Here is a 23,220-nt window from a genome sequence, read left to right as displayed (position 1 = left end):
GGCTCGTGTGTTAAACTCACCGACTGGCAGAGAGTGGGGTGGAGGGTCCAGGATGGCTGCCTGAATGTCTTTGGCCCTGACAGTCCCAGATGAGCACACTCGCCCTTCAGCTGGTTTGGAGTTCTTATAACTGTGAGAGTCAAAACTTGGTGTGATGCCTGCTGCAGTGCCCTAGTTGTGAGTATGCTTTCCAGGTTATCATATGCTGCTGGATTTAGGGAGGACAGAGATGTCTGAGGCCAGAGACGGAATGGCAAGCCAAAAAAAAAAAAAAAGAATCCACTTTTCAGAACTCATTTATACACTTTGGTTTGAGATGCAGGGAATTGGCATTCTGCTTTAGGTAGAAATCTGGCTTTTTTGTGGGGAGGGGATGCTTCTCTAGGGTGTGATACACGTATGTGAAATAATAGGTTTCTAGGGATGCCCTGTTCATCACTATAGGAGAAATCATTTTACAATTAAGAAACATCTTAATAGTTTGATTTCCTTCAGATGCCTTTGACAATGAACTCATCTTCAAGACACTCAAAGAAATCACCGAAGGGAAAACAGTCCAGATTCCTGTGTATGACTTTGTCTCCCATTCCCGGTAAGTGAGCTGCTCTGGGCTGGGGATTGTTACCTGTTGCTCCCCAGAGGGTCCCCAGAAGTTCCAGGCTTCCTCACGCCCCCCCCCCCGCCCCCATGTGTCTGGTGCCCAGTGCAGCCTGTCAGTGACAGGGCGGTGGCGTCAGCATGCCTGTAGGTGCACGGGGTCAGGAATTCATTCAGGTGCTTCCTGGAACAGTCCCATCGTGATCATCATGCTTTGTTAACTCTGAAGGGATAGATTTGTGAATTTGGACTCAGGTGAGGGACTGCACATTCGTCCTCATCCACATGCCCAAGCTGTTGTTTCTGGAACAAATGCAAGGGGGTATGGTAGAGGAAAAACAGGAAGAAGAAGAAAAGAAGCTGTTCTTTCTGCTCTCCTGGATTACTTGGGATCGAGCTGTGTGGGGAGGTGTGAGGGCACTGGGGTCACCAAAGACTAGACCCACCAGAGAGCTTCTCAATCACGTCAGACCTGTCCTTTCCATTTGTTGATTCTCATGCTCCTAATAGAATAGCAGAGTGACTTGACCTCCATCACAGCCTCCTTCCCTCTTGAGTGGTGGCAAGGGGCTTCTGGAGGACTTCCCTCCTGCTAGCCAGACCCCAAGATCTTTCAGAGCTACACAGAGCTCTTTGCTCACTTTGTCTCCTTCGGGGGACCTCCCAGGCACATTCGACACTCGTAAATGTTGTGTCAGATCACGTGTAGCTCCTTAGTAGTGGCTCAGTAAGTGTTGTTTTTAGCTCTGGGATCTTTTGAAAGTTTCTCCCTCCCACTTTTCATTTTCCTTCTTGGTTTCTTTATCCCACTCTCTCTTGAGTTGATTTTTTAAAAATGGGAAATTAGATTTCCTACCAAATATTTCTATAATTAAAAACAAATGTTTCTATCATTAAAATGTTTCTACTACCAAATGTTTGCTACCAAATGTTTCTATAATTAAAAGCCCAATCTTCATCTCCCTGTGTGTTCCTTTAGGACACATCTCAGCCTTTAATGCAGTTAGCTCACATGTTCTGTGCTCTTCTCATGAACTTTCTCAGAACTTGAGGGTGTGGCAAAGATTGGGTTGGAGGAGGAGGAAAGAGCACATTGTGATGGAAAGCCGGGCTGCTTTGGTTCTCACCTTCATCCCTCTCCAGCAGCTCTTGAAGTACTTCCTACTATGGACCCGATTCTGCTGTGCAGGACATTCAGAGAACAAGATATGCCTCCTATATCAACGTCTCCAGACTATGCAGGAATAAAGGGGCGCTTAGAATAGGGAACTGGAGCTAACATGAATAACAAGGGGGCTGGGAGAGCAAAGATCTGGGAGGCCGCAGCCGGAGAATCAGAGAAATTCGTCCCCAATGATGGCAGCCTGAGCTGCCATCTGGAGTAGAAGCTAGGTTCATGCAAAGTCCAAGAATCCGCTGCATCCATCCGGGCCCACAGCCTCTGAACGGGAACTTATGGAGTGTCTGCAGTTTCCTTGTCTAGCCATTATGGTCTCCTAGAAATTACAGATTTTGTTTCACTTTCATCTTCTTTTTTAATTTAATTTTAAACCTTTATTTTATTCAAGTATAGTTGATTTACAGTGTTGTGGTAATCACTTTCATCTTCTGAGTTTCCCATTGGTAAAGTAGCTGGGACCATGTAGGGAAAGGGATTCTGGGAATTGTAGTTTCTAGCCTTGGGGGAGTGGTGGTGATGTCAAGTTGACAAGAGACAGTCTAGCCCACCACCTCTCAGGTCCTGGGCAGGGTACTGCTACAGAATTACAGTGCAGCCTGACGACTGAGGCAGGGGGATGTGGAGCAGTAGGAGGGAGGAAGGGCTGGAGTATTTAGTGCAGGTTGTGTAAAGGAGATGATATTTAAGCTGTGCATTGGAAAGCATGAGAAGCTGTTGGGAAAGGGATTTCCAAGGTGATGGGTAGGTAGGCATTTCAGGGGCCACCTTGGTGGGGGATTGCAGTAGGTTAGGTGTGGAGAGATGGGGGTCAGTGTGTGGGAGGAGCGGCGGGAGGTGGGGAGGCTGGGAGGCAGGCAGGGCTCAGATCAGGAAGGACCATGGATGGACCCCAGGGCCAGAGGATAAACGTGTTGGCAGTAGGGAGCCATAGATGGCAGTTATGTAGGAATGGAGAGGTCAGTCTTGTGGCAGGAACGAGGATTCACAATGCTGTTTAGGAAGCCGTTGGAGTGGCCCGGGTGAGAGACTGATACAGGCCCGATGGAAGGGAGTGGAGTGAGGGCAGTTGGCAGGAGTCAGGGCCTGACCAGTGTAGTCGGGGGGCAGGGGGTGAAGATGAGTACCTTGTGCAGCACGAGCTCCATCAAGTTCACATATTAACCAAAAAAAACCCTGCAGAGTTGCCCGTCCAGATGTGTTTGACTTTTTTCTCCAGATTCCCCTCTCATACCTTTTATTTTAAAATCCTGTTCTTTAGTGGCCCAGAGCCCATCTCTTGCATGAAGCTTTGTGACCACCTAAGACCACAGCAGTCCCCCCCAACTCTTAAGAGCCACTTGTGAGGGACCCAGCTGTCCAGGGTTAACTGATCCCATCCCAGCCATGGGTCTTTCTTGGTGACCACAAACAAATGTTGGGCTACAACTGAGAAGTCACCTATTCTCTGTAAATACCTTTCTCTGGTCTTCCCCTTCTTTATCGTAAGGAATGATTGTCAAATGAGAAGGTTGGGCTAGGTAATCCCAAATTTGGTAATCCCAAATGCTCTAATACTCCAGGTTTATGTGAACCTCCCAGCCCATCTCTAAACTCCTAAACAGAATATTGCACCATAGGTTCCTGGCGCATCCTGGGCTAGTAGGTGCTCAATAAATGTTGTTTTTACCTCTAGGCTATTTCTAAATGTTCTCCCACCTAGACCTACATGTGGACTTGGGGAGTGATTGATTTCACCTTTTGGGGATACCACCCACAGAGCAGGCAGTTTGGTTCTCCTTACTGTCCCAGGATTGAAGAGGCATGACTGTTGAGTTGGAAAACCACCTGTTCCTTTTTAGTGTTTATCAGTTAGGCAAGCTGATCAGCACTGCCAGACAGTGTCAGTCTGGGTAAATTAGCACGGTCATTGCACTCACTCTGTGTATTCCAGGTGGAACCATAGGAATCCCACACACATGTTTTGTTTCCCGGCAGAGCCTTTCTGCCCTCTTCTTGGCCCAGGGCAGCTGCCTAGAGTGACTCATTATTTCACTCACTCATTGATCCTTTTTTCTATCCATCTTGCTTCTGAACTCTGCCCAGTTTGGTTCCTTATCCTAAACCACAATGAGCACCCTGTTTTCCAGTACCTGACATTCTTCTAGGGTTGGCGTGTCTCAACCCTGGCTGCACAGTAGACATACCTGGGAGCTTTTTTAAAAAAGGGCTGAAATCTTGTCATTTGCGACAACGTGGGTGGACTTAGAGGGTATTATGCTAAGTGAAATCAGTCAGACAGAGAAAGACAAATACTGTATGATTTCATGTATTATGTGGAATCTAAAAACAAATGAACAAACAAGAAAACAGAAACAGCGTCATAGATACAGAGAACAGATGGGTGGTTGCCAGAGGGGAAGGGGGTAAGGGAAGAAGAAATGGTGAGGGAGATTAGGAGGTACAGACTTCCAGCTACGAAATAAATGAATCACAGGTATGAAGTGTACGGTGTGGGGAATATACTCAATAATAATAATGTAATATCTTTGTATGGTGACAGATGACAACTAGACTTAGCATGGTAATGATTTGGAAATGTATAGAAATATGAAATCACTGTGTTGTGTACCAGCAACTAACGTAGTATTGTATGTCAATTATACTTCAAAAAACAAATTCATAGAAAAAGAGATCAAACTTATTGATACCAGTGTGGGGAGTTTGGGGAGATGGGCTTGCAGGGGGAGGGAGAACTAGATAATCAAAAGGTACATACTCTAGTTATAAGATAAATAAGTACTAGGGATGTAACGTACAACATGATAAAGATAATCACTGTTGTACGTTATATATGAAAGTTAAGAGACTAAATCCTGAGTTCCTTCACAAAAAAAGTTTTCTATTTCTTTAATATTCCTTTTAATGTTTCTTTAAATATTTCATTTATATGAGATGACAGATGTTCACTGAACATTATTACGATTATTGTGGTAATCATTTCATGATGTATGTAAGTCAAATCATTATGTTGTACACCTTAAACTTACACAGTGCTTTATGTCAATTATATCTCAATGAAACTGGGAGAAGAAAATGTAAATTTTTTAAAAAAAGAGAAAATTAAAAATAATGTATCAAATATGGAAAAAGAACAAACATTGCTTCTAGAAACGGAAAACACAACGGCACATTTTTAAAACTCAGTAGACATATTTAGCAGCAAAATGGACCTAAAAAAACCCAATTCAGACACTAGGGGATTGATCTGAAGAAATCATTCATTAATGCATTAAGGAAAGAAGAAGACAGAAAAAAACCAGAAAAGAGATTAAGAGACATAAAAGACAGTGAAAAGACCTGAAAAATATTTAATCAGGAGGAAAGGAAAGAGAATAAAGGCAATATCTGAAGAGACAGTAGCTTAATTTTCCCCAGAACTAATGAAACTCACTAAATCCATAGATTCAAGAAAGGCAACAAATTCCCTAGCAGGATAAATAAAAAGAAATACACAGGTGAGTGCTACTCTTTGGAATTGGTTAATACTCCATTGTGGCCTCCATTGTGGCCTAACAGTTAATTTTTGTGCCTGCTGCAGTTGTATTTCAAAGTTTTGTACAAAGTTGTGTGCACGCACAAACACATACATGATTGCTAATTGTGTTATTCATACTTTCCATTTCCTTCTTTATTGCTATTTCATCTGTCAGTTTCTAAAATACAGAAGTTAGGCGTCTCTCCAATACCAACGTGGATGCAGTTTCTCCTGGTATTTTTTTTTTTTTTGCGGTACGCGGACCTCTCACCGTTGTGGCCTCTCCCGTTGCGGAGCACAGGCCCCGGACGCGCAGGCTCAGTGGCCATGGCTCATGGGCCCAGCCTCTCCGCGGCACGTGGGATCCTCCCGGACCGGGGCACGAACCCGTGTCCCCTGCATCGGCAGACGGACTCTCGACCACTGCGCCACCAGGGAAGCCCTCTCCTGGTATTTTTATCCGCTCAATATACTTCGAACCTCTGCTGTTAAGTAAATAAAGTTTCATGACTTTAAAAAAAAAAAAAAGAAAAGAAATACCTGGGGAGCTTTTAAAAAATATCGATGCTCTAGCTCCACCCCAGACTAATGAAGTCAGAGCCCCAGGGGAGTCGGGTCCAGGTATAAATATTTTTAAAAGCTCCCCAGATGATTCTGTGTGCATCCAGAGTTAATACCGCCATCCTAGAGAGTCTCCTAATTGCACTAACCTGGTGCTTTTCTGCTGTCTTTCATGCTCCATATTCTGCCACCTTGGTAGTTGCTCCAACAATGCTGCCTTAGAATTTAGACAGGAACCCAGGGGACTGAAATAAAGAATCAAAGCATGTTTATGGGAGGGAAGTCCCTACTTAGTGGCCAGCTGCTGCTGACTTCACTGTGTTTGCACAAATAAAACCTATAATCTTAAGGAACTTTTGAAATAACTGTGTGGTTTTCTTCACAAATGTCTGCTAGTTAGGGTGAGTGGTAAACCTTGCAGTGGCGTCATTACTTCCCTTTTCATGAATTTTGAGGTGAAGTGCAAGGTGGTTTTCTGACAGAAGCGAAAGACAAGATTGCAGTGAAAGTTGAGACAGGGCGGAGCTGGACCCCCAGTTAACCATTTGGTTTCACTCCCCTGGCTTTTGAAAAGTCGTGTTTACAGTAGTATCTGCCTTGGGCTTCCCAATCCTGTGGGGAGATGGATGAGGTAATGTATGTCCCTGCTTTATTTATTTATATTTATTTATTTATTTATTTTGCGGTACGCGGGCCTCTCACTGCCGTGGTCCCTCCCGTTGCGGAGCACAGGCTCCGGACGTGCAGGTTCAGCGGCCATGGCTCACGGGCCCAGCTGCTCCGCGGCATGTGGGATCTTCCTGGACCGGGGCACGAACCCGTGTCCCCTGCATCGGCAGGCAGACTCTCAACCACTGCGCCACCAGGGAAGCCCGTCCCTGCTTTATTGATAAGGAAGACAGTTGTAGGAGCTGGGCAGAGCCAACCCTGGCAGGACTGGGACTCTTTCCTTCCACAGAAATCCTTTCCCCTTCCCACCCTCTTACCTAAAGTTTTCTTTTCCCCTCCCTCCATCTGCCCCTTCCTTCTTCCTCCCAGTTGCCTCAGCACTGGGGGAGGGGGTGGACTTGTTGGCAGAAAACTGTGAGTTTCTGTTTTTGAAAGTTCAGAGTGTTAGGTTCCATAAATGCCAGGACTGAGAGCATTCCTGGAGACGCCTTCGGAGGGGGAAAAAAAAAGTGATCACATCTTCTTTTGTCTGTCTTTATTCTTCATTCAACAGCAGGTTTTTTTTTGTTTTTTTGACCGCGCTGTGTGGCATGTGGGATCTTAGTTCCCCGACCAGGGACCGAACCTGCGTGTCCTGCATTGGAAGCGCAGAGTCTTAACCACTGGACCTCCAGGGAGGTCCCAACAGCAGGTTTTTTATTCCAAGGAGAAGGATGTCTACCCATCTGCTTTATGGCGGAAGCTCAGAAGAACTGGTCACAGGAGACCTTTGCTGCAGCCGTCCTGGCCCTCATTCTTGGGTCTTCCGTGGTGGTCTGAGGGCTCTGTAAGGTTGTGTTAGCTAAACCCCCTCAGTGCCCTTTCAGTCAAGGGGCTAGGACCCCAGACTCCCAGACAGCTTCTCTTGTTTCCTCCTCCCGGGCTCCCCCTACCTGGCTCGGCCCATCATCTGCTCTGTGCTTTGCAGGAAGGAGGAGACGGTTACTGTCTACCCCGCAGATGTGGTGCTCTTCGAAGGGATCCTGGCCTTCTACTCCCAGGAAGTGCGAGACCTGTTCCAGATGAAGCTTTTCGTGGACACAGATGCGGACACCCGGCTCTCCCGCAGAGGTGCGTTCCAAAAGCCTCTGATGGCCCTGTCGGTGGCCTGTGACAGGCCCCTGCCCTCCCCGATTCTGGGCCCCGTGCCTTCCCCGAGGCAGCCTTGTGCAAGGCTGCCTCGTGGCTGCATGGCCCAGCCCAACTGAGTCAGTCTAGCCCCAGGGATGTCCTGTTGCCCAAACTTTTGGTGACGTTTGAGAAGGGATTAGTCACTGACTGTTTCAGATAACGAAAAGCTTGTGACGTCACAGAGATGACATAAGAAGTTCACGTTTTGGTTTTGCTGGGGAAAAGTTTGGTTAAGTGCTCAGTTCCTTACGATTTACCCACAGGTGTCATAATCAAGATGGGAACTCACTGTAGGACATCTGGGGGGTGGGCAGGAACACCCTCTGCCTGCAACTCTGGGCAGCTGGTCCCACCTGCCTGCTTCTTTCGCCCTTTGCTTTCCGGAAAGTTCTGTGGAGGTTTGGTCACTCTGTCCACTTAGCTCGGGAGCCAAGTCAGTTGTTCTCTCTGCAGGCCTTCCTTCCACGCGTGCTGAAGACACCAAACTGCTTGCCGGTGGGAGAGCGGAGCCTGTGAATTCAGCTCTGCGGGACACGAAGCAGAGGGCTTGCTTCTACCAGAGAGCTTGGCAGGCTTTGTGGGGGAAGTGGATTCTGGACTTGGATGGGGCGGGGTGATGGCCTAGGCAGCCCAGGAAGGCATATACCTCAAACAGAGACACCATGGCTTGTTAGGACTGTCTTGCTGATCTGGACAACAGGTAGGGCTGTCGCCCGTGGGTGGTGTGAGGGGGAATGGAGAGTTGGGGAGAGATGAGAAAGGTTCCTAGCAGAGTTAGCGCTGACCGGACCCCAGCCAAAGCAGCGGGGTGTGGGTGACTGAGGAGAGGGATGAAAGCTGACTTAAGGTTTGAGTCCCCATCGTGCGGAAGAGGAGTGACACAGGAAACGCCAGGGTTAGCTCCTAGTCGCAGAGCAAGTCATTGGCAGAGTCAGATTTCATAAGCTGCAGCCCAGAGCCTTCTGACCTCAAAGTCTGTGAAGTTTCCTCTTTTCCGGTTCATGAAACAGAGTTTTAGTTTATCCAGTTCAGTACTCTTGTCACAAGAACTATAAGTGGAAATGGCAGAATCTAGAGAAATGACTCCCTGGGTTTTACCCTCCTAAGAAGTAATAGGAGTCACACTCTTTTAAGTCAGGGGAGCTGTACTTCCCCTCCCCGGTGGTGTCGGGCAGTGGGAGTAACCTGATAGAGAAAAGGAGAATTCTAGTCCCAGCAGAGCCCCTTGCTAGCTTTGTGACTTTGGTGCCTCTTGTGACCTCCCAGGCATGGGTTTTTTTTTATTTAAATGGGTAATATGAAGGAGACAGGCCTGTTTTGTAGGGTTACACAGGCCAGGTAAGAATTGCATGATCTTTTTTGACAGATAATTGAGGCTTGAGCCTGACAATTGCTTATGCATCTGCCCCAGGGTCTGGTTTATCACCTTCATCCACAAACCCAGGTCCTACCTAGGCTGATCTGCTCGGATGTCCATATTAGCTTGCCAAATTTGGGAGGCATCACTGGGGGGAAAATTGGAGTCAGATGAACTGGACATTATTTAAATGCTGGTTTCACCGTTGAGTAGATGTGTGACCTTGGGCAGATTATGGGGGTTTTTTTTGGTTTTTTTTTTTACATCTTTATTGGAGTATAATTGCTTTACAATGGTGTGTTAGTTTCTGCTGTATAACAAAGTGAATCAGTTATACATATACATATGTTCCCATATCTCTTCCCCAGATTATGTTTTAATCTCTTTGTACCTTATTTTCCTATTGGTTGATCATGTAAGGATTAGTTAGTACTCCTGGGATAGTTGTGCCGATCAGAGGTAATGCAGGTAAAATGCCTGGTGGTGGCATTAGTCGATAAATGTCAATGTGGCAGATCAGAAACCTGCTTCACCTGAGATGATGATGTTATGTTTTCCAAGTGTTCTCTCAGGACTTGTCAGAACCTCTTGAGTAGTCATGTCCTCAGGAGCTGGTGACACCTGGGCTGGTAGCATCATTAGTCCAGCAGGTGGTACTAAAATCCCAGGGGATGGAGTGATGCCTGAGGGTGGAGCGAGTGCAAGAAATTGCATAGGAAATTAGAACCGCGTTTTGTGGAGGGGCCACATCCTTGGACTCTGATTCATTCAAACAAGTAATCCTAGGGTAGATTAAACAGAAACTTCTCCCTCCTTTTCTTGCGCTGAGATCCTTATGTGAAATGGGGGAGAGACCTGAGGTGATGGTGGCCTTCTCTGGGGATTTCTTAGGGTCAGTTCTCTTCACCCCCTGCCTTCCCTGGTGCCCCCGGGGCAGGTCCTGCCTTCTTTCCGTTCCGCTGTCTTGTCATGTCACCCACTGCTTAGTCACTCTCAGCAAAAGTTGTTTCTACAAATTCACTGTCTGTCCACCTAGGACAAAATACATGCCTGGCATGTGCTTTGTGGGTAAGGGAGAGGGAGGGAGGGTTAGTCGGGAGCTGTGGGGCAAAAGAACATTCCTGGAGACTTGAGTGAGCGCTACGATTTCGCCTGTCTGTGGGTTACATCCTCCTGGGCACATTCCAGGTTGACCCTCATGTGGGAGGGAGGTCTGCATCAAGTCTCATAGCCTTGGAAGGACTTCCTTCCTTCCCAGGGACCCCCTTGTATTTCTAGGGAATTGGTTTCCTCCCAGCAAAGCTTGCCTTTGCCTTCCCTCTCTATATGCATTTAACCAACCCTTGAATTAGGGACAGGGGAGACGAGAGGCGGGGGCCCTGAGACTGCTGACCCCTCGTCTCTCCCGCCACGGCTCTCTGTGCCCAGTTTACACGGAGTTAGGGCTGCAGTGAGCCTTGGCATAGTCAGTGTGTTCTTTTACTAGAGTAACACGTCTCCTCAACGAATTTTTAAAGTGACTTGACAGCCATGGAGGAATTGTGTTTATTCTGGGTCCTTCTACGTGTGGTTCTCAGCGTTGGCTGATGGGAAGCAGCATTAGCTGATTTGGAAGGGCTGAGTGGAGGCCAAGCAGGGAAGGGGAGACCTGTCGTTTCCTGCCCTTTACCCTGCAACGCCCCTCTGAGAGGGCCTGTCTCAGCCCGGCAAATGTGCCAGGGCCAGAGTGATGACAAGGAAGCTGGTTTTAAGTCCCTGGGGTGTCCGGTTTGTGCCAAGACCTTGTTCTGCCTTAGTTGTCGGCTTCGCCCCGTTTCCTGACTGAGGAGGAGGGCGTTTCAGTGCAGTGAACTGGCTGGCCCCGAGCTGTCCTTAGCTTAAGGAGGGGGCCCGTCTGTTTAAGGTAATAATTCGATGGAAGGCTCTTGGGAGCGGAGGTGGGCGAAGCCTTCTGGTTTTGCGTGTTCCCAGCGTCTGGGCAACGTGCCGACCCACTGCCATCTCCTTTTCCAGGGTGGAAGCTGGAGGATGCCCCCTGCCTGTCTTCCTGTTTCTCCCTCTCCATCCTGTCTTTCCACGTGTCCGCCCTCCACCTCCTGCACTGCAGCCCCCCCCGCCCCCCCCCCACACCTTCCCAGCTGCTCTGAGGGACTCCCACCCCCACTGGGTCCAGCCTGCTCACCTGAGTTCACAGTTCCCATCCTCCGATACGACAGTCTGCTGTCTCAGGGAGCCATCCCCCTCCCGGAGCTTCCTCAGTTCCTGTTGTCTTCATAGAAATTTAGGCTTATTGAATACACACCATGTGCCAGCCACGGTGCTGAAGCGTTTTATGGATATCTCCCTGTCTTCCTACGTGACCGCTTTGTGAGAAAGTTGCTATTATGGGCTCTGCTTTACAGTCAAGGAAAATGAGCTCCAAAGATGTTAAGTAACTTGTCTAAGGCCACAGAGGTAGTAGTTAATGGGGTCAGGATTCAAACCGGGTCAGTTTTGCCCCCATCGCTGTAGCTGATGGGGCAAGAAGTGGCTTCGGGCTTCAGCGGTCGCAGGTGTGACTCGCCTGCGTCCACTGCTTTCTCCCTGGTACGTTCCTGTCTCCCGTGACATGACAGGTGATGCTCTTGGGTCTGCAAGACACAAGAGAGCTGCAGGCCTGGGCCGAGGGCAGTGGCAGAGCGATGTGAAAGGGGAGAGTGTGTGTGTGTGTGTGTGTGTGTCTGTGTCTGTGTGTGTCTGTGTGTGTGTCTGTGTGTGTCTGTGTGTGTCTGTGTGTGTGTGTGTTCTGGGGGAAGGACAGAGGTTCCCACAGTGCTGAAGCTGTCAGCAGTTGTGTGAAATGCACGTCTTGTGAAACAAACCCGGCATCAGGCATTTATTTGCAGGGCTTTTGAGTCAAAGCTGCTTAATAAGTGCGGCGTGTGTTTGCTTTTTTCCCTCCAGCTCTGACAACCTTTTGGTCTGGCTTCCTTTTCTCTTTGGACCTTATCTGGAGACGTGTGAAGAGCTGGAGGCCGCATGGGCGGTGTGTTTTGGTGAGCTCGGCCCGTTGGCCTGAGTGCCCGAGCTCCTGGAGGCCCGTGGGGCTGAGCCACATGGCACCTGTTGGGGCTCCTACTTGGCCAAGCGTCCCTGGCAGAGCAGCGGCGGTGGCAGCTGGAGCAGGGCCCTGTGTCCAAATGCCTGAGAAGACCATTTCCTGGCTGGGCTGGGTGCACAGGCGGCAGGGTTTGTGAGGCAAATCCTGACGATTTAGGGACCAACCAACCGTTTTATTGCCAGGGCTCATGCGGGGGGAAAACTCCTTGTGATTTGAGGAGCTGGTAGAGAAATCAATGGTGACAGCAGTATATTTGTTACCCGGGTTTCTGGAATGGGGTCTTCCTGACAGTTTTCTAGCCATCTGATCGTGCAGACTTCATGCCAGCCTGGACCAAAACCACAGGCTCTCCCTGTTACCTGCCCTTCCCCACATGCGTGCGTTCCTGTGCGCATGCCTGCGCGTAAACACAGAATTATTTACAGACGTGGCTTTCCAGAAATTCACTTACAAGGATTCCCTATGTTTGTTTAGAGTTTCATCCCACACTGAACGATTACCTGAGAAATGATTGAGGGGAGCTGAGAGCCCATTGCAAGTGACTGTAGATGGATTCGATACCCTTTTGGGGTAGGAGGGAAAGAGTTAATAGCCAAGATTGAAAACATTTGTAGGGAGGGGCTGTTTTTGATTATGGGACTCAAACTCACTTGCTGAGTTTGGGAGAAACTCAGGCCCAGGGAGGTTAGTGTACAGTGGCGGAACGAGGATTCTGGACGCTTTTCCGTGTTTTGATGAAAGACTGTATTAAAAGCAGTGTTTGTTGCAAGTCCCCGAATAACAGCACCCCCAGGAGGAAGAAGGTAGAAGATGGTGAGTTTGGGTCCATCTGGACAGCTTCACAGCTCCAGGCCATGGTTTCTTACACCATGGTTTTCTCATCTTTCACTAAGAGGTCTTCCCTTTGCAGACCTCTGTGCTTGAGGTGGGCAGGAGTGGCTGACCACAGCTGGGCCCTCTGCCCCACTTCTACCCCCTGTAGGGGCTCAAGTGTGGGTGGGAGCCGGGCAGGTGGAGGTGGCACATCAGCAGAGGGTTGCCGCCCTGAACACAGGTAAGTGTAAGGGCACGGGATCAGGGTGGGCAAAGGAGAAGTCTCCGGGCAACCCGCACCCTTTTCCAGGAACCCCCACCACCTCTCTGGGCCCGGTCCACTTCCTATTATGAGTTTGTCCTGCCTTTTTCTGGGGTTCTCAATGAAGTTTTATTTGGGTCAAATGTTGCTTGAAACCAGAAGACTATTGGCCTTTCCTGGAAAACCTCTTGCTTTGGAGAGCATAGCTGGATTTGACTGTAGCAAGATGTGAAAATGCAACTTGTTTTTCCTAAAGCGGCTGCTGACTGGCTCTCGGTCAAGTCTCTTAGGAATCCGGCTTGTGAATCATCCAGAGTCATTGTGAAGCCTGTGCGATCCTGGTCGGCCTCGTGAAAGGCGGACATGTATTGACTCATGCACTCTTTTCTTGATTCTTGTTTTTCCTTCTCTTCTAGTATTAAGGGACATCAGCGAAAGAGGGAGGGACCTTGAGCAGATTTTATCTCAGTACATTACATTCGTCAAGCCTGCCTTTGAGGAATTCTGCTTGCCAGTGAGTTGTGTTCTTGTTTTTCATTGAATTTAGTCTTTAAAATGTAATCAAACAAATAAAGGTCTGTAAGTTGAGCTCCCTGGCTGGGATTTCACTCATTCCCTCCTCTATCCTCAAGTCCCAAGAAAGGGCAGCCTTTGGTGCTTTGTTTCCTATCACTGTGTTCTCCAAGAGCTCTGTCCTGCCACTCTTTTTCTGGGGTACCCCTTCAGGATCCTGCTGTCTGATTCCAGCAAGCTGTATACTTCTTGCTTGGTAGGCTCGTGGTGTGAGACTACCTTTGAGACCCTTTATCGAGGGTGCATCAGTATCCCAGGATAGACTCAGCCACTTGGGTCTTCAGAAGGTCTGTGATGGTTGGAGTACTGGTGTAGGAGGCCTCAGCTACAAGGTATTCCCTTCTGAATCTCTTCTGCCACTACATCTGAGCCCCGTTTCGAGCTTGTCATTGGTCCCCGTGTAAGTTCCCATTTGGGAGGTTCGCCATATTGGAACAGGCTTCTGTACTTCTGCCCTAGCACGGGCTCTGTCAGGCCTGCCCACGGCAGCTGGGAACTCTCTAGTGAGGTGGCTTTCAGAGAAGGAAGGGTGAGGACGGGGGGATTCTCAGCTTTTAGCGAATCAGCCCTCAGCCTAGGAAACACCCCAGCTTCTTCATGAAAGATCTGCGAACGTTGAGGGAAGACCTCAGGGACATGAGGTTTGGAGTGGTGGCGTTAAGTTCTGAGAGAAAGTGAGAGAGGTTGGGTCTTCGTCTTGTCTTGGGTGATGCCTTCAGGGAGATGAGAGGTGTAGAGTGTGGCCGAGTGTGGGGATTTCTCTGCTTCGCCTGATAATTAACTTCTTTTTCCTCCCATGGAAAAATACGATCCCAAACCGTCTTTCTTTCTTTTTTCATTTTTATTGGAGTATAATTGCCTTACAATGTTGTGTTAGTTTCTGCTGTACAATGAAGTGAATCAGCTATACGTGTACCTATATGCCCTCCCTCTTAGATCCCTGCCATCCCTCCCATCTAGGTCACCACCTAGAGCAGCGAGCTGAGCTCCCTGTGCTATGCAGCAGCTTCCCACTAGCTCTCTATTTAGTAGTGTATATATGTAGTGTATATATGTCAGTCCCAATCTCCCAATTCATCCGCCGAACCCCACCCCTGCCCATCCCCCCCACCCCGGGGGGCCTCTTTGTTTCTTTAAGTCTGTTAGTAGGTTTTGCATCAAAACAGACTTGACATTTGTTTCAGCCTGGAACCGGGCAGACTTTGAGTCAGCCTGAGTAACGCTGATGCCCTGTTCATTCCCCTGGAGAGGATTGGGTCACAGGATTAGGTTTCTGGGAAGAGGGCAGAAGTGGCTGTGGAGCTGTGAAATTCTATCCATCCATCTGAGGACCTCTCCTGCTCTTTTTAACTTAATAATAAGAATACAGGGCTTCCCTGGTGGCGCAGTGGTTGAGGGTCCGTCTGCCGATGCAGGGGACGCGGGTTCGTGCCCCAGTCCGGGAAGATCCCACATGCCGCGGAGCGCCTGGGCCCGTGGGCCATGGCCGCTGAGCCTGCGCGTCCGGAGCCTGTGCTCCGCAACGGGAGAGGCCACAACAGTGAGAGGCCCACGTACTGCGGGGAAAAAAAAAAAAAAGAATACAAAGTAAACTGATTACTGAACATACATTAGAGTTTACTGCCAACTTCCTGCTGTTTAACTTATTTGTAATGGAGCTCAGAATTTTACGTAAATATTTTCTAGGTTGTTCTACCTGTTCCTCCTGTCCAGCCACTCAGCTCAGGGAAAAGCAGCTCATTCCCACGTCAACCAGGAACTTGGGTCTGATAAATTGTCGGCCTGGTTCAAGTTGGGCATCAGTCGCAATTCACCAGTTGTAGCGTGGAAGTTGCAGAGTACAGATGCCCATGTCCTAAGGCATCGTTTATGTGGTCTCACCAGGACACAAGTTATTTGTAAAATGGTCCACAAAATATCAGTAAACTTTACAAACAAAAAGAGAGTCTGTGGGCTTTTTTTTCTCTTTTTTTTAAGGCTGTGTCATAACAGAGCCAGGGAAAGTGGTCATCAATGGCGATTACTTCTTTTTGGGTTTACCCTCGTGCTAGATAAACTGTGTATAGAAATCCAAGGTGAATTGCTCCCCTTTAAGTTTGGTCTTACTAGCTGATGGTTTTCCATCAGTGAAGAGGCAGTTATATATTTGGTTTCAAGGACCACGTTCTCTGTGCAGATTGTAAGCTGAAACAATGTTAACTGCTAATGAGAACTCAGGGAAAAGCCGATTTATTATAAATTAGATAACGTGGATAAAATGTATTGTGTTTAAAGCCACAAGCTGCTGCTCTCTGGGATTGGTAGAAGGCTGGCCCTTTCCCCACATTCCCTTAGAAGAGGGGCTTGGTCCAGCTTCTCTCTTTAATGCGTTGTAATGCATTTAATGCATTGTAAATATCTTTCTTCACAGACAAAGAAATACGCTGATGTGATCATTCCTAGAGGTGCAGATAATCTAGGTGAGTCCTCATGGAGTGCCATCCCGTGGGGCATAACTTCTACCCTTTGTCAGTTATACTTCGGAGTAGGATGTGGTAACCAGACAAGGCTCTATAGATGTGGTTGAGCCACTGGCTGCTGCTGTGAGCCAGAAAGGTATTTATACCTATGCATCTGGCCTCGGGGACAGGTCCCTGTGAATATGCATGTACATAAATGGGGACAGGCGTGAACTTGTGCTTCTCTGGCAACAATCAGAGGGCAATAGATTACCTTCTACTGTCATTCCCAGTGATGATACCTGGCTGCCTTGTATCTGAGGCCATTTTTTAGCAAAAGTAGATTTCCTTCTTAATCTAATTTAGAATGACCTGCCACTAAGGTAGCCTTTCCTAAAGGGAAAGGGATTTCTACCACTAGTGCATTTATGCGTTAGCTTTGACTTGTCTAGAAAGTAGGACTATCCCTGGACTTAGACATAGTGGGGCAGAGTTGAATTGTGAGAATACCCCGTCTTCTCATTCTCTTTATCATTTATTTCAATTTTCCTCTGTTTAAAAAGTAAAATTTTTGCCGAGCCTTTTGGGAGTTAGTCACAGCAGTGAAAATTTCACTGTATATTTCTTAAGGACAAGGCCATTTTCATTTACATTGCCGCAGTGCGCTCATCACATCCAGGACAGTTAATATCGACTTAATCTCCTTTAACTTTCCTCAGCCTTTCTTTGTTTTTTATGACACTGACATTTTTGAGGAGCACAGGCCCATTTGTAGAATGGCACTCAGCGTGGGTTTGCTTTTGTGTCCTCAACATTAGCTTCAGCTTATATAGTCTGGAGCATACCCTGGGGGAGGGGTGTTCTTGGGGCATCACCTCAGAGAGCACTTGATGTTTAGCCCATTTTGGGTGATGTTAACGTTGATCATTTGCTTGAATCATATGATTTCTTTCCAAGGCTAAGGAAAGAGAGTCCCATTTGACCTTTGGAGGAGAGGGCCTTCTGTAGGGTCCCTGTCCTTGGGATGGGGAGCTGCATGGGATGGGGGCCCAGTGGAAGGGTCTCACAGCTAATTGATGGTGTCGGAGCGAAGGCCAGACCTCATGTCTACAGAATTCGGGTCGATTGCTTTCATCCAGTCCGTGCCTCTGATCGTGTTCTACGTTGTCCTACTCCGAGAATGCCCCTGCGGGGGTCATATTAGCCCCGATGGAGGCTTGGGGAGGTGGCGTGACCTGCTGGCAAGCAGCAGAGCCAGCTTCCTGGAACAGTTTTTAGCCTTTGGTTCCTGAGTGCCGTCCACCCAAACAGACACACAGCCCCACAGACGTGCTCCCACCCTCCCCGTGTCCCTAACACTTTTCTGGTCTCTGCCCCACAGTGGCCATCAACCTCATCGTGCAGCACATCCAGGACATCCTGAACGGAGGGCTCTCCAAACGGCAGACCAACGGCTATCTCAATGGCTATACCCCTTCACGCAAGAGGCAGGCCTCGGAGTCCAGCAGCCGGCCGCACTGACCCCCGTCTCCTCAGACCCTGGCCCCGATCTCCAAGGGACAGGAGGAGGGGGCAGAGGCACTGTGCATCTATACATATGGTTTCCTATGACATTGCTGTATTTAAGAAAACACCATGGAGATGAAATGCCTTTTTTTTTTTTTTTTTTTTTTTTGGTACTTCGGAGCAGAGAAATGAAACAGAACTTGACCCTGAGCTTAAATGACAAACTGTGCCAACTACTACTGGTGATGCCTAATTATGACTTCAACGTGTAACCAGTTATAAATACATACATATATATATATATAGAAAAGGATCTATTTTTGTGTAAATGTACAAATACTGTACAGCTGTTTGCCGTAAGTATTCTGCAGGAGGGCCTGTACTTGAGTGTGTTTTGGGGGCTGGAGCTGGAGTTTCACCAAAGGGAAGTTGCCTGGTGGGTTCCAGGTGGGGCAGGCTCAGGCGTCTGGGAGGGAGGATCACGGCTCGCGGCTCTCGGTGTCCGTGGGTCTCGTTGGAAGTGGAGTTTGGAACTTTTGATTGCTTCCCCTGCCAGATGCCACCTTCCTGGTGCTGGAGCTTCAGGATAATGTTAATGAGAGATCCTCTTTTCTTTTCTTTTTTTTTTTTTTTGAGTTGAAATTAGGCAAGACCTCAACTCAAAACTCAAACTCAGGGAAGGGGCCCACTGAGGGGAACGAGTCTTCTGCGTTTTCTTCTTGCCCCTGCCCACCTCTGGCTGCTCGGGTAGCTCCACACTTCCTTCCTTACTCACCCGCTTCTCAGTCTCTCGGAAAGCCAGAGCTGCCTTGCTCTCCTTCCCTGGTGGGGATGTGACGGGGTCGCTTCCTGACTGAGTGGGGAAGGAGGGAGTGGGACTCTCTGCCTGTCGTATCGTCTGAGATGCTGGTGCCTCCCAGGGAAGTCACCCATGAGATTCCTTGGGCTGTCCCCCCAAGCTGTGGAGTGCACAGTGGACCCTTGCAGTCTGGGCTTCGGTTGAGGGCCTCTGCCGGCAGCCTGCCCCTCACAGGGTGGCAAGAGAGCTCTGCCGTGTAGGGAGCCTGTAGCTTTTGTTCCCCAAGGCGTGGGGATTTGCAGCGAGGTGAGGATAACGGGGACCGTCACTGGCAGCATCACAGCCACATTGATTGACTTATTTACCATGCTGCCGCGTCACGTGGCAGCTGCCGGAAACGAGGGGTGGGGAAGGGGAGTGGCGTGTTTTTTTTGTTTGTTTTTGTCTTTTTGCAGTACGCGGGCCTCTCACTGTTGTGGCCTCTCCTGTGCTCCGGACGTGCAGGCTCAGCGGCCATGGCTCACGGGCCCAGGCGCTCTGCGGCATGTGGGATCTTCCCGGACCGGGGCACGAACCCGTGTCCCCCGCATTGCAGGCGGACTGTCAACCACTGCGCCACCAGGGAAGCCTGGGAGTGGCGTTTTTAAGTCACAAGTTGGAGTCTTGGGCTGAAAACATTTGGGGTGGAGAATTCCAGCCTTTCCGAGGGCTCCCTCTTGGTGAAAACTTCCTTCTTTGCAAGAAGTACGGATTCCTGAAGATTCCTGGTGGGGAGGGGTGGAGGAAGCAGGGGACCAAGCGAGAAGGAGGAGGTGTAATTATAGAGGCCTGAAGCGTCACCTTTTAACTGCAGAAGAGGCAGAAGCTTTTCACCTCAGTGTGTTCCATCTCAGTGCTCGGTAGGCTATGCCCTTAGTTATTCCCTTGTGACTGCCACAGCCTGAAACATTTTGGGGAACGCTTCTCCTTCCATTGCTTTCATAGCCCCTTGAGCCATTCAGATAAACTGATGCCGTTAACTCTAGTCACACGGGAGCAAGCGGCCATGCAGTTTGCCTCCCCTTTTCTGGACTCCACTTGACTCTAACTCCGTTGGGCTGTGTCAAAAAGTCAAACCTAATCCCCAGCAGGGCTTTGCCACCCCTGAGACCTTCAGGAGACTGTGCTGCAGGCCCTGAGGGAGCCCCCCAAGGGCAGCAGCTGCCTGGTTGGAGAAGGGGAGGGTCCCGAGGTGCCTGCTCTGAAGACCGGTACCTGGCGGGATGGCCAAGTTCTGGAGTGCGTGTTTCCGAGTCAGTATTGATTATCTTTCCAGTCATGCCTTGTGCGGTTCTGAGATGAAGGGTAGATGGCAGGATCCTGAGGACCCAGGGGTCTCCTGCCTTGCTGGGTGGGGCCTGTCTGTGCTCAGGGGAAGCCCGTCCCTGTCTGGGAGAGCCTCGGCCCTTCGGTGGTAGCACGGTCAACTTTACTTGAAGCTCCCAGGTGCCAAACCATTCAGTGCCTTGGCTGTCTATCCCACTGCCTTGGAAGATGGATTCTTCTCATCTCTGAGCCTTGAGTTACTTAGCCGCTTCCTCATCTACTCCTGGTGTTGGGACCAAGCCTCCAGTGTCTCTGAATAGCCCTGTCCTCGCTGGAAGCAGCTCTAGGGCTGCCCTGCCTCTGGGTAAAACCGTCACCAATTCTTGGTGTCTCGGTTGGGGGCTCACTGGGCCATGCTGACGACTCCTCTGGTTCTGTGACATAGTATGTCTGGGGCCAGGAGGGGACGGGAAGCTCTGCCTTGGTGTGGTGACCCCAGCGTTTAGCCAACTGAGTATCTGAATTTGAGCTTTCTATGTGGCCAATCCCGGACTTGGTATTTTAAGAGTCACTGGATCTCTGATTCCATTGGAGAGTCAGGTAGAGCCATTAGGCCAGACATCATGACATGAGTCACCTGGGTACCCTTTGCTGTCCAGGGAGGCGACACGGATGAGCAGAGTGGGGCGATTGATGTTGGTCGTGTGTACGTGGGAGTCTCTTGTCTTCAGAGATACCCTGTGGTGCTTGCTTCTCCCAGCTGCGCAGGTATTGTCCAAGGACCGTGTGTTTAGGGAACAGGCATTGTGTCGTGGGAAGGCCTGGTCCAAGCTCCTTCACCCCAGTGGAGCTTCTGCTCCCTGGGTTTCTTGTTCTTGGGCAGCCTGAGACCAATAGGGGCAGAGAGCTGGCAGTGTGCATATGGAAGATGCAGTGTTGTGACTTCAGGTGTCCTTTGATTTGGAATGGATAGGGTAGGCCCTCAAAGAGGCAGCGGTCTCTGAAGAACAGGCTGGGGAGGGTGGCAGGGAAAGGTCCCCGGTTCACCCTTCAGAACCTGTTGTCTCTGCAGCAACCCACTGTGGTCTCGGCTGCTGGGCAGTCAAGGACACTGGCTTCTTGCCTCTCCTGGGCTGGCTTGGACACTTGTCTCTGTGTCCAGGGTGGGTTGCCAGTCTCATGAGGCCACTAGGTCAGGCTAAGGCTTGTGTGCGGGAGGGACTGGAGCCCAGCTCGTTTGTGTATCACCTCCTTTGCTGTCCTTGTGAGGTTTCCCTGATTTGACATCCTTGACCAGCACTAGGGCCCAAGGCTATTGGAGGGAAGTAGTAGCCTCTTGCAGGGAAGTGTTTTCCTCTGCCCTGGAGTCTCCCCACCTGCCTGTCCACAACCGTGTGGGTGAGGCGGGCTAGGGAGATTCTGGGTCCCAGGGCTGGGCTTCTGAGAAGGGCTGACTGGACCTCTCTGCCACTCCTCTCCTTCACCCTGACCTCAGGGTGGAGTGGGGAAAGTCTCGGTGTCCGAGCAAACGAGAGGGAGAGCAGGCTGAGGAAACCGTCGGGGTGAGCCTGGAGCTGAGTCCCCTTTGATCTTGGTCTCTGGGCCTTCTTCGGCCCTCCTGGGGCAGGGGGCTGGCTACAGGTCAGCATCCGGCCACCCTTAGAGGCAGTGAGTGCCTAGCCAGTCCTGCCTTAGGAACAGAGTGAGTGGTAAATAAAGACGTAGGCTTCTTTTGTGTGTCTTAGATGCTTGCGCTTCCCCCTTTTCTTTCTACTGCCCTGCCTTTACTCTTAGCAGTTACATAAATGACCACATACTCTGTACTTTGCTGTAAATAAAGACTGAACAGAAAAGAACCCACTCTTGCCTTCTTTGTGGTGCTTGGGCCGGAGGAACAGTGGCTGAGGCCAGCGAGCTGAAGGGAAAGCGCCTCCAGGCCTTCGCTGTGTGGATACGGGCACCAGCCTGCTGTCACTATGCCTCCCCTCCTGGGCTGCACCCAGGCCACCATGTGTGCACTTGTGTGCTTCTGCTCTGCTTCTGAAGCCAGGTCAAGATCCCTGGGAGACTTCTCTTCTCTGGCTCTGGCCGGCTCTGCTCCCTCTGAGGTCATCCGGTTTGTGCAGTCTCCTCCCTTCCTGTCTTCCCTTCCCCATCCCTTCCTCAACTTTCACAATAAAAGCCAGAACAAAACCTTGTAAATAAAGAAAACTTTATTGGGGTTGGGTAGAGGAAAGTTGACATTAGGACAATGTGAACAACTTCAGGTTGAATTCACATACATATATGTGTGTGTGATTACCCTGATGACTATATCCATTTGGTGTATAGTCATACATCAATCAAATGCAGATAATCATCATCTCTTGTTACTGAAAGATCTAGGTCACCCACCACCGAGGATTGGAAAATAATTAAAGTAATTGACTTTTGTGCTCCTTGTAGCACCCCGACTCTTCCCCCCCCGGCCCCGCCTTTTCTCAGCTTCCCTTTCATCCCTTCACCTGCTGCCTCCCAGGCACCCAATGACCCTCATTGATGTGCGGAGTTGCCCTGCTATTTCCAGCCACTTGTTCCAAGGACAGAGGCAAACCCTTCAAGGAATTCAGATCCAAAAGAACTTGGATTTAAGAGGAATCCATCCTCAGAAGGCCGCTGTGTTTTCACATAACACTTAGGTGTGTGTTATCAAGTTCGATTATTACCTGCAGGCAGATGAAGACGTGAGTCGTGGTTGTGCAAGCCGCTTTAGCTGCGATCCAGTTTGCTCTGTGCGTTGCTCTCACATTTCCCCTATCTGTGGACCATGTCTGGAGTCCAAGCTTTGCTTGGGACTCTGTTCATTTCTCAGAATTCAGTTCTGCTTCCTTGTTGTAACTTGAGGCACAGTTGTGCAGGCCAGTGAAGCCCTTGAGCGATTTGCTCTGCCTCCCACCTGCCTGTCGCAGCATCCTTTGAGCCACTTTCCGCTCTGCATCCTGGACTCACCCTTTTGACGGGTGAGTGCTGCTTGAATCAAACCACGTCGGCTCAGACTGAAAGAAACCTGTTAGGACCTGCATAAGAGTTTTAAAGACAAGAGGTGGAGCAGGAGACCTAGGATGTGGGAAAACTTTGAGAGGATGGGACCGTAGGGATTGATTTCTTTCATCATCTGGTGCTGGGGGCTGTTTAGATTTCTGTTTTAAAACAGAGTTTAAACACATTTGCTAAAACCCAGAATGAAGTTAACCTTCCTGCTAAATCTTGGGCTGTACCTGCATATATGCTTATGTATCTTTTCAATTACACCATTAACTAAAGTAACAAACTAGCCAACTGAATCAATTTGAAGCTAGGACTAAAGATTTATCTAGACGTATCTCCTCAGATGAAC

General features: G+C 49.3%; 1 protein-coding gene across 2 annotated transcripts in view; it reads left to right on the top strand.

The window, feature by feature from the left end:
• The window catches only part of UCK2 (uridine-cytidine kinase 2), a 74,981-nt gene extending 53,281 nt beyond the window's left edge, over positions 1-21,700 (top strand). For both annotated transcript variants that reach the window (XM_060134156.1, XM_060134146.1), the window contains exons 3-7: positions 496-592; positions 7,489-7,631; positions 13,640-13,737; positions 16,207-16,255; positions 17,616-21,700. In XM_060134156.1, the coding sequence (XP_059990139.1) occupies positions 496-592; positions 7,489-7,631; positions 13,640-13,737; positions 16,207-16,255; positions 17,616-17,755 (527 nt within the window). In that variant the 3' untranslated portion in view covers positions 17,756-21,700. The remainder of the gene's footprint in view (positions 1-495; positions 593-7,488; positions 7,632-13,639; positions 13,738-16,206; positions 16,256-17,615) is intronic.
• Positions 21,701-23,220: the final 1,520 nt, after the last annotated feature.

Source organism: Lagenorhynchus albirostris, chromosome 2, assembly GCF_949774975.1.
Source record: "Lagenorhynchus albirostris chromosome 2, mLagAlb1.1, whole genome shotgun sequence".
NCBI classification, from domain to species: domain Eukaryota; kingdom Metazoa; phylum Chordata; class Mammalia; order Artiodactyla; family Delphinidae; genus Lagenorhynchus; species Lagenorhynchus albirostris.
This window is presented reverse-complemented; position numbering and strand designations above follow the sequence as displayed.